Source organism: Austrofundulus limnaeus, unplaced genomic scaffold (genome assembly GCF_001266775.1).
Source record: "Austrofundulus limnaeus strain Quisiro unplaced genomic scaffold, Austrofundulus_limnaeus-1.0 Scaffold2467, whole genome shotgun sequence".
Classification (NCBI taxonomy): Eukaryota; Metazoa; Chordata; class Actinopteri; order Cyprinodontiformes; family Rivulidae; genus Austrofundulus; species Austrofundulus limnaeus.
In genome coordinates, this window is record NW_013954869.1 from 4,986 (window position 1) to 16,855 (window position 11,870).

Consider the following 11,870-nt stretch of genomic DNA (forward strand, 5'->3'; position numbering starts at 1 on the left):
CCCACCACACCGCCAGCGACCAAGTGCACCCCCCCAGCCGTCCACCCCCGGAACCCAGCAGCCACCCCGGCCAGCGGGCCACCAACTGGAACCAAGAGCCACACCTCAGGAGACCAAGCAGCACCAGGAAGGACGGAGACACATTTTCATTTTGCCTCGAATTCTGACTGAATTCAAATCCATATATCGATGTACAGTAGATCGATGTATTGTTACACCCCTAGTAGTTACCAGCAAACTTTATTTTGAGGAGGGAAAATGAGGAGAATGACATTTCCTCATCTGGCTGAATTTTCTCCAAAGTGACCTGTCATTGCAGCGCAACAACTAACAAGCTGGTTTTGGACAGCAAAAATAATCACAAACGGCAATTATTTGTCTACCCTGACAGCAAAAGTTATCAGCTTTGGACCAAATAATATAGGTGAGCATTTGACCCGGATCTGTAAAAGGACCTTGGGCTCATTTTTTGTTTTTCCCCGGCAACCTGTTGGCATTAGAACGTCAATTTTCTGCGCAGTGTCTGCTTGTACTTTATTTTACCTGGGCCAATCAGCAAACAGAAGGCGGAGTTTTGAACATCGATTTTCTGCGCAGTGTCTGCTATTTAGTTTAGCAATGGCAGTGGAGGAAGTGAATGAAGCCAGTCCATGTTGGTAAGGCTTCCAAATTAAATTAAATTTGTCTGACAAAGCCTGCAGGACTCATTTACAGCTGTCTCGTTCGGCTCGGTACTTCTCTGCTCTCAGTAGGGTTGTTTACAGTGCACGGGATTTCCGGTTAGCTTCTTAGCTTAGCCTCCTTCACAGTGGAGCTGGCATGCACATATGTCACGGCCAACTGATCCAATCATTTTAAACTTTCAGCAAAGGCCACGCCTCCAGCAAGAATCGCTTCTCAATAGCCGAGTGTCCAGGGACACAACAATCAAACTGAGCCATGCAGACCTGGGGCCTCATTTATAAAGGGTAGAATTCATACTAAAAGTGAATGTATGGCCAAAAGGTGAAAATGGAGTACGCCAAAAAGATAAAGAAATAAATAACAAATTCAGATTTATAAAACCGTCTGCATGCACACCTTTAAAGAGCACCTATTATGGGGGTCCTAGCACAAGTTAGGATCCATCTGTGGGCTATACAAAACATGTTTGTTTGATTTAATTCACAAAAAGAATCTCAAATAATGAAATTTCACCTTTTCAGTTCTGCCTCTTTCTTCAGCTCTCTCCAGCTCGTGCTGTATACAGAAGTTGCTATGGAAACCCCCCTCCCAAACGTTTGTTTACGTTAACTCCACCCCCCCGACATGGTAGAAGTTTCCAAAGTGAAATTATTTTCACAAACTACAGCTTTCTTTGGCAATTTTGTTAGAACATTGTCATCAAAGATAAAAAATAAAATGAATCCAGGAATCTCTGTTCTCCGTGGCTGCTGTAAAAACAGCCGAACTATCGTCCCGTGAATCAGTGGGCAGAACCTCGGGTTGCCTCATGAGGAGCTGGACTCTGGTTTAGGTTGCTACGTGACTTTTATTGTGACATCAGAATAACGTGCTTAGAGAAAAAAAATGTTTCCAGATACCTAAAAATACATGTTATTACCGCTAAAAAAAACATCTGGGTGCATTTTTTTGGTGTTTGGACTGCTTTCTCTAAGCAGTAGAGACCCAAAAGTAAGTTTAAAAACATGAAAAAAGTGAGTTTTGCAGAATAGGTGCCCTTTAAAGGGGACCTATAATGCAAAATTCACTTTTTAAAGGTATTTTTACTCAACTTTGGGTATGTACTTCTTAAAAAAACAGTCCTAGGACCAAAAAAATGCACCCAGGGACATATTTACTGTAAGTAAATGTATTTTTAATGTACATTAACGACAAGTTTTATACTTAAGTCATTTTGTGATGTCACAAGCCGTACGACAACCCATCGGAACCTGCGTTCAGCCCCTTACCTAGCAACCCCCAGGTGAAACTCCACCTCCTCAGTATGAAAAGTTGTCACTGTGTTGTTCTGCAATGCGCAGCTCATTTCACAACAAGTCTCCAATAGGGCAATGGGTAGAGACTCATTCACCAGAGAGTGGGAGACCCGGGTTTGAAACCGGCACAGACACAATTTAATTATTTATTTATTTTCGTTCGTTATGAACAGGTTTTCTCATGTACCTGTACTGTTTAGCTTATTAAAGCCTTGTTAAAGCCTATTTGTTCGAATTTCTGAGGTATTTCGACCGCTGCTGCTCCCTGCTCTGGTAACAGCATGCAGAGTGAGCACAGAGCAGAGGAGGGAGAGAAAAAAAAAAGAAAGAAGCTGCAACCGTCTCTCATATGGTTGTACAACAGAGCTTCTGCTATTATTAGCCATGCTAACGTAAACGCTGGCTTTGGAGGGTGGAGTTAATGTCAACAGATTTTTGGAGGGCGTTACCAACAGAGCTCATTAACATAAACAGCTCTTCTGAATGGAAGTCAGAGCAGGCAGAACTAGAAAATGAGAAATTTTATTATATGAGAATTATTTTGTGCATTAAATTGAATGAACATGGTCTGGTTAGCCCACAGACATACCATAAACATTTCTAGGACACATAATTGGTCTCCTTTAAGCAACTTTTCTTTATAGATCACAGCTGCACCTCAGAGTTTGTGCACAGGTCCCGCCTCAGGTTCTACCCTACACACGCCCACACTCAACCATAAATGGCCAATGCAAATTACTTCATGAATGTTAAGGTATATGTAAATGATTCAGCATCAGTGTCATCTAAAGCGATTGGCTGGCTCAGACACGCACTCTGTCGTGCTTCTGGAAGATGACAGGTGCTGATGACTGCTCATGTGAAAAAATTGTAATTTACACAGATTTTCCCTCATTTTGCAGGTATACTGACATTTAGAGTAATCTCGTGGATCTTTTCAAAAACTCAATTTTAAATTTATTTTCTCTGAGTTTGCAGGACAATAAAAACAAATAAAATTAAATAAGTCAAAGTTAGAAATAAGTTCACCACTCTTCTCCCCCTTCTCCCTTCTATTCAATTCAATTTCAATTCCATTCAGTTTATTTATATAGCGCCAAGTCACAACATACGTTGTCTCAGGACACTGTATATAAAAAGAACAATCTAAAGAAGAAAGCAGCAGATTGTGTTGAATCTCTTCATCAAAGTCTCCCATCCTGAGCAAACGGTGGAGAGGAAAAACTCCCTGCCAATCAGGAAAAAACCTCCAGCAGAACCCTTCTGCCTGCGCTGTTATCTGCAGCTGACTGACTCCTCACCCCATCACCCATCCCGTTACCTCTGTGCGCGTTTGAGAAATACAGATAAGGTGAACCTTTTATAACATATCCACACTGGCGAGGGTGCACGCGCCCTGCACGAGTACCCAAAGCATGACTATAACCGAGACTTTTGCTGTCATGCTAAGAGTTGAAATTCCTCTTGTTGAGCAGGGGTCTGTGGGTCAGGGTTGTCTGAGCAGGGTATCCGCAGGGTTGTAAAAAGTATTAAAATGCCATCTGACGAGGTGTTAATTTTTAAACAACTAGCGCACTTTCGCTATGCTGTGGAATCTGATGCGCTGCTTTGAAAACAGATTTAACAAACATTTCTCTGGCCCCATCTGAGACGCAGCTTTCACTTTAGACAGCCAATCAGAAATAGTGTGGGGGCGGGACTTAAGTGTAGTAGCAGGAGCTGGAGCGGTGTTTTAAATAAAGTATATTTGTCAGGACACGTCTGAAAAAGATCTGGGGCCTCGTATCAACGGTGCGTACGCACAAAAACCTTGCGTACGTCATTATCCATGCAAAACTCCGGATGTATCAAAAGTCAACTGAACGTGGAAATGTGCGCAGCCCCACGCCAACTCCAGGGCTGGTGTCACACGTTTCTGTGGTTTTGGTTCCATTGGTGACACTTAGAGGTGATTCTGAGAAACTGTTCATGATGTGAAAATGATTATTGTTCACAGCAGACACACATGATTAACAGTTATTACATCCACATGGACGCAGTTAAATAAAGGACGCGCAAAGTTGTGCCAAAAATACGTTCAACAGGAACGGATTCAGCCTTACTGGATGATATAATAAATAGTGTAACACGCAGGGCTTTTATTTATAAACAGATAGAAATTTCTGATGACGAGTGGCTCATCAGCCGTTTTGAGGAAAAATCATATTTTAGTTTGGCACTGCTGCGCTCAGGGAGCGCCACGCAGCGAGCCACGTGCGCCACACGTGCATCAGCAGCGATTAAACTGGGGTTACAGGGGAGCTTTCCAGAGGGAACTGGCAGACCCATCGGGACTGTATCAGTCCACTCAAAGCTGAATCATGACCAACGGAATCGTCTCATCCATATGATTCTAAAGGCTGAGTTATGGTCATGCTCTGGAGCTCACGCACCCTCGTTGGCAGTGGTGTTTCATACTTTGCGTTTACGTTGTTGCAGATTTCTCTAAAATGACATGTGGAAGTACATTTTATAACTTGTGAAAATGCTGTAAGTAGGAGAGCAAAAGCTGGACAGACAAACAGACTGCACACAAAGGCTGCGGTGCGCGCAGCGTTTGTGGGGACTCGCAACATCACGTCACGTCATGTGAACTCTCTACTGAGATGCAGAGACTCGTTTCTTAATATCAGCTATGAAATAAACTAAGATCTATGTTCTACCTATTTTTACTTAGAATTTTTTTTCTCACTCACATATTTAATTCATTATTTTTATGACATTAGAAATAATTTCTGATCGTGCAGGGATCACTCAAATGTGTCCTTCACACATTGCAGGAAGTAATTTGCATCTGTTTAACATATGTTAATGAAGGCGTGTCAGGGGATGTGTCTTACCTGCGCTCAGTTCCACGTTAATTGTGATGTATAAAAGAAATGTGCGTGGATTCCAGCGTACACACAGTTTGATACATCTGGATTTTTTGTGCGTACGCTGTTTTCTGGATTTGACCGTACGTCAGGTTTCAGTAAGAAATCCACGCAAAAAAGTTTTTCCCCAAAACTCTCAGGGAGGGCATTCTCTATGAAGACGTTTGTAGTTATGAGCTAATTTAAATCCTACACTGTATTAAATTGTTAAAGGCTTTTGGGAATTTGAGCTAAATTGTGTATTTAGTTGCAATCATACATTATGTAAATGTAATACAGGATCACGTAGCATAATTTACAGTTCTCACGTAGATACTGTTGATTTTGTTTGTTTAGTAAGTTTTTATTATTTTCAATGATAGTTTTTATTTGAAAGTATATTTAACTACAAGAAAGTTTATAAAGTGGGATTTTTAAACATAAAAAAACATCTTATGCATGTTGATGCTTGGTGATAAATGTTGACACAGGACGGGTTATTTTGCAGTTTTGTTAAATTTAAAAGGTGATATTTGAAAGTTATTTCAGTACTGCTAAGTATGAAAAAAATTGAAAACTGTTTTTAAAAATAAGTTGATTGATGAATCCTTTACAGTCGTTCTTTAGTAGTATATGCTGGTATTGTCAATGTATATGCAGATAAAATGTGGTGGTTGTGAGGGTAAAACTGTGAAGTGGTGGTGGGGTTCATTCTCATATTCGACAAAAGTTTTATCCATCCATCCATCCATCCATCCATTTTTTTCCACCTATCCGGAGTCAGGTCACGGGGGCAGCAGCTTCAGAAGGGAGGCCCAGACCTCCCTTTCCCCAGCCACTTCTTCCAGCTCCTCCGGGGGAACTCCAAGGCGTTCCCAGGCCAGCCGAGAGACATAGTCCCTCCAGCGTGTCCTGGGTCTTCCTCGGGGCCTCCTCCCSGTGGGACGTGCCCGGAACACCTCACCAGGGAGGCGTCCAGGARGCATCCTTACCAGATGCCCKAGCCACCTCAACTGGCTCCTCTCGACGTGGAGGAGCAGCGGCTCTACTCTGAGTCCTTCCCGGATGACCGAGCTTCTCACCCTATCYCTAAGGGAGAGCCCAGCCACCCTCCAGAGGAAACCCATTTCGGCCGCTTGTATCCGGGACCTCTTTCTTTCGGTCATGACCCAAAGCTCATGACCATAGATGAAGGTAGGGACGTAGATGGACCGGTAAATTGAGAGCTTCGCTTTTTGACTCAGCTCTCTCTTCACCACGACAAACCGATACAGCGCCCGCTTTACAGCAGATGCTGCGCCAATGAGCCTGTCGATCTCCCGCTCCCTTCTTCCCCCATTCGTGAGCAAGATCCCCAGATACTTAAACTCCTCCACTTGAGGCAGGACGACCCCCCTGACCCGGAGAAGGCACTCTACCCTTTTCCGGCTCAAGACCATGGCCTCGGATTTGGAGGCGCTTGAGCCTCATCCTAGCCGCTTCGCGCTTGGAAGCCGCCTCGGCAGTGGAGGTACGGAACATGGTCCATTCAGACTCAATGTCCCCCACCTCCCCCAGAACGTGTTCAAAGTTCTGCTGGAGATGGGATTTGAAGCTCTGTCTCACAGGGGACTCCACCAGACGTTCCCAGCAGATCCTCACTACACGTTTGGGCCTGCCAGGTCTGACTGGCTTCCTCCCCCACCACCGGAGCTAACTGACCACCAGGTAGTGGTCAGTGGACAGCTCCGCCCCTCTCTTCACCTGGGTGTCCAAGACATACGGCCGCAGATCTGATGAAAGGACGACAAAATCGATCATCGAACCGCGACCTAGGGTGTCCTGGTGCCAAGTGCACATATGGACACCCTTATGCCTGAACATGGTGTTTGTGATGGACAATCCGTGATGAGCACAGAAGTCCAACAACAGAACACCACTCGAGTTCAGATCGGGGGGCCGTTCCTCCCAACTACGCCCCTCCATGTCTCGCTGTCATTGCCCACGTGAGCGTTGAAGTCYCCCAGCAGAACAAGGGAGTCCCCAGGAGGGGCTCCTTCCAGTACACCCTCTAAGGACTCCAAGAAGGGTGGGTAATCTGAACTGTTGTTCGGCCCGTAAGCRCAGACAACAGTCAGAACCCGTCTCCTCACCCGTAGGCGAAGGGAGGCTACCTTCTCGTTCACCAGGGTAAACCCCAACGTACAGGCGCCAAGATGGGGGGCAACAAGTATGCCCACTCCTGCCCGGCGCCTCTCACCGCAGRCAACTCCAGAGTGGAAGTACGTCCAGCCCCTCTCAAGGAGACTGGTTCTGGAACCAGAGCCATGCGTTGAGGTGAGGCCGACTATTTCTAGCCGTAACCTCTCAACCTCGCACACTAGCTCCGGTTCCTTCCCCACCAGAGAGGTGACGTTCCACGTCCCAAGAGCCAGCATCTACAGCCGAGGGTCAGACCACCCGGGTCCCCTCCTTCAGCCGCCACCCATTACACACTGCACCCGACCCCTTTGGCCCCTCCTACAAGTGGTGAGCCCGTTTGAAGGGGGACCCACATCTCCTCTTTGGGCTGAGCCCGGCCGGGCTCCGTGGGTGAAAGCCCGGCCACCAGGCGCTCGCCATCATGCCCCACCTCCAGGCCTGGCTCCAGAGGGGGGCCCCGGTGACCCGCGTCCGGGCGAGGGAACGTCAGGTCCAAAGTTTTCGTGCATCATAAGGGGTCTTCGGGTTGCGCTTTGTCTGGTTCCTCACCTAGGACCTGTCTGCCTTGGGTGACCCTACCAGGGGCATAAAGCCCCAGACAGCATAGCTCCTAGGATCATTGGGACTCTCAAATCCCTCCACCACGATAAGGTGGCAGCCCAAGGAGTGGCAAAAAGTTTTAGTACATGTTTAAAAAAACTGATGGGCATTGGACATGTTATTTTGAGGATGGTTATGTGACATCAGGGTATTTTGGTTCTGAGGTCCTGGGACAGGCGAGAGCAGACAACCTGCTGCTGATAGCACTGTTCTTCCTACACATAATAATGTAAACATATTTTGTCTTGAATTTAGGGTTAAATAACAATTGTATATAGGTCAGTGTTTCATTAAGGCAAAGAAATAACTACTGTATGTACCCAGTAACTGAAGTGGTTGCCGCTACTGTTAAAACTTGAAGTCGTGTTGGTATTAAAAATATTGGGATGGTTTTAAAAGGCATTAAATTTAACTTCAGAATTTCTATATATACCCTGGTGAGGAGGAAGGAGACGGAAGATGGCTGGAGATGGGTGAACTTTAATTTAAGATTTAAGTTTATTTGAAAGGTCCTTATGGTTCACCAGTAGAAGCATAAATAATACTGTTAAAGCTTCTGATAAAGTTGATATGAAGTCTAAGAAGTGAAATTAAATATCTGACAGTGTTCATGATGCAGTGTGGCTATAATTCCTCACTTCACCATCTGTGTCGCCAGCTTCTCGTTCACAAAATGAATGTGCACGAGTCAGAGCTGGTGTGAGGGACCGCATATTTTCACGCCAAGTTTTTTTTTATCAGAACCTTAGTGTGAAAAGTGGCATGCGTAAGTTTCTGGGTCTGTTTTGTGCGTACTCAAGCTTTATAAATGCGACTCCTGGTGATTTGTAAATACATTTGGTCCAGATCTTAATGCTATAGGTTTTGTCTGCTCCCCTGTTTGTATCTAGACAGAGAGAGAGAGACGTCACTCATAACTTGTCAGGGTTGGGCGCAGCCTGTAAATATCCGTGGGACCAGCTGATGGGCAGGGCGGTAAAGTGGGGGGCCAATGGTGCCCCTGGCCCCCTCTATTCCGGCACCAGCGGCTGAAAGACCCAGCCACATTTCATCTTTAATGCCTTTGCTGGTGGAAGGAGGTTTGCACTCAAAATCTCACGTCTCTCAGCAACTCACATCTGACCATATGACATTCTCCCAATACTTGTCTGGAACATCCAAATGCTCTCTAGCAAACATCAGTGGTCTTTTAGGTCTTCCATTTTCTAATTATTACTCCCAGTTGATTTATTCACACTAAGCCATTGCAGACTATCTGCCTATTGCAGATTCAGTCTTCCCAGCCTGTGCAGGTCTTCAATTATGTCTCTGATGTCCTTATACATCTCTTTGGTCTTCACCATAGTGGAGTTTGGAGTGTGACTGTTTGAGGTTGTGAACAGGTGTCTTTTTTTATACTGATAAATAGTTCAAACGGGTACCATTACTATAGGTAATGAGTGGACAGAGGAGCCTCTCAAAGAAGTAGTTGCAGATCTGAGAGAGAGTCAGAAATCTTGCTTGTTATTATATACTTATTTTCCACCATAATTTGCAAATAAATTCTTTAGTCAATCAGTGTGATTTTCTAGATATGTTTTCTCATTGTTTTGTCTCATAATAGAGGTCTAACTATGATGTCAATTACAGGCCTCTAACATTTTTTTAAGTGGGAGAACTTGCACAATTGGTGGCTGACTAAATACCCGCCACTGTATTTTACCAACCCAAATAAGTTGTTTGGGGTGTTTTTTAGTTTTTCCAAAAATGCAAAATGAAAACATGCGATAAGTCAAGTTTGGATTTTTAATAAGGATATTTGCAGACATACTTGTAAAATGTGTACATTTTAATGGAAGAGGCTAATCACTAATTTTACTTAAGAATTATTTCAATTCTTTGCTGAATGATACATTTTCCTGATGTTTTGTGTCAACAGAATCAGAATCGGACGAAGACGAGGCAGACTGAACCTCCTTTCTTTTTTTTTCTTTCTGTCTTCGTAGAAGCAGGAGCAGTAGAATGTCTCAAACCTTCCTCCTCTACCTCCTGTTTCTTATTGATCTCCCCCACAAACACCAACCACTGACACATTAAAGCAGTGTTTGAATAAAACCAAGAAGGGCTCTGACCTTTGCAGCTCTTCAGAAACAATTAATTTTTCTACTTATTTTTAAATCTCCAACCCCATCTATAATTTGGATCAAAGCATTCCTCACGATCAGTCTGTACCTGAAGCAGGTTTATATTTAATTTCATGCCGTGTGAATTCAAGACCACTGAAAAAAATTCACGGTTTTGCCAAAGTTTAAAAAACAAACATACAGTTCACCTCTACTTTAAATATTTTTGACTTTGTTTTATTGGCTCTCTTCTGTCTAAAACATTTTTTCTTCCAGGTCATGTCCTACCCATCTGATCAGTCTGTCAAAAAAAAAAAAAAAAAAACACGCCAATGCCCCAGAAAGATGCATCGCCAGCCACCCAAATATTAATGGTTTTCACTTTAATCTGATGTAAACCAAGTTGGATTTTTATTAAATAAAGATTATTGAAATGTTTTTTTATCTTTTACTGGTGTTTTTATATTGGTAAATGGACAGAACTTATGTAGTACTTTATCAAGTCCCTCCGGACCCCAGCAAAACAAAGCTGGTAAAAGTAATCAGGGTTGTTAAAAAATTGAACTTTTAACTTGTAAAAATTAGATAAACCCCTTTTATGACTACGCGCCTTTTCCATTGTGACCATTAAAAGTACGGGCACAGAAAACTTAAATGCCAATAACTTTGCTATAAACCAACCAATTTTTTTGTTTAATTTTCCTTACAATAGTCCACTCTGTATAAGCAAATCCACCAGCATTGTACTAGTAGTACAGTGACAGAGCAATGGCGAATAAACACTAAGCAGTAGACAAAGGGAAAACATAACAAAACTGGGGGGGCTTAAAAAGGTAAAATAGATAACTAAATGGGGGGTGGGCTGTTCACATTAAAATATTTTGTGGCATAGTTTGGCCAGTTTATATTTGTGTGGGGCATACTATATATCCCATAGTATGCTAATACTATACTATACTAAAATAAAAAAATCCATTTTTTACACATGAAAACTCATTCNAAACAAACAAACAGCAGGTTTAAAACAAACAAACAAACAGCAGGTTTAAAACAAACAAACAAACAAACAGCAGGTTTAAAACAAACAGGCGGATCAGGTCTGAGTCTCAGGGACTGAACTGGGTCAGGAGGAAGTGGTTTGTGTTCAGATGACGGTTTCTCTGCAGCTTCCTGTTTAAGGTCTCAGCTCATGGAGTCCTCTACAGTCCCTGACCTGATCCTGGTCCTGGTCCAGACCTGATCCACACTAGACCAGCAGGATATAACCCTTATCCAAATCAGATCTAGACATTATCCTGGTCCAAACTAAATCTAGATCTTATTGAATGTTACCCTGTTCCACTGAGTACTGAGGTCCAGGTTTTATAGATCCAGGAGGTCTCTGTAGACCTGCGGAGAACTGGACTTACTGAAGCCCAAATGCAGAGCTGGATCACAGCAGGACCAACAGGTCTGAGGGTCACAGCTCGGGATCTGACTGTTGTTGGCTCAGTTTACTTCCTGGTTTTTTACTGTCCAGGTGAGAGAGCGAGTAAGACAGACTGTCAGAGAGACAGACTGTCAGAGAGACAGACTGAGAGACAGAGAGACAGACTGAGAGACAGAGAGACAGACTGAGAGACATAGAGACAGACTGAGAGACAGACTGAGAGACATAGACAGAATGAGAGACTGAGAGACAGACTGTCAGAGAGACAGACTGAGAGAGAGACTGTGAGACAGACTGTGAGACAGACTGTGAGACAGACTGAGAGACAGACTGAGAGACAGACTGGGAGACAAACTGGGAGACAGACTGAGAGACAAACTGACTGAGATAGAGACAGAGAGACAGACTGAGAAGCAGAGAGACAGACAGAGACAGACTGAAGGACAGAGAGAGAGACAGACTGAAACACAGAGAGAGAGACAGACTGAGAGAATGAGAGACAGAGAGACAGACTGAGAGACAGAGACAGACTGAGAGACAGAGAGAGACAGACTGAAGGACAGAGAGACAGACTGAGAGAAAGATTGAGAGACAGACTGAGAGACAGACAGAGACTGAGAGACTGACTGAGAGACAGACTGAGAGACTGAGAGACAGACTGAGAGACTGAGAGGCAGACTGAGAGACT

General features: G+C 43.9%; 1 protein-coding gene across 1 annotated transcript in view; it reads left to right on the top strand.

Annotated features, from left to right (window-relative positions):
* The window catches only part of LOC106511040 (basic leucine zipper and W2 domain-containing protein 1-A), a gene marked incomplete at its 5' end in the record, with an annotated part of 14,802 nt that extends 4,611 nt beyond the window's left edge, over positions 1–10,191 (top strand). Inside the window, 1 exon segment of the mRNA XM_013999781.1 lies at positions 9,570–10,191. Coding sequence (XP_013855235.1) covers positions 9,570–9,601 — 32 coding nt within the window.
* Positions 10,192–11,870: the final 1,679 nt, after the last annotated feature.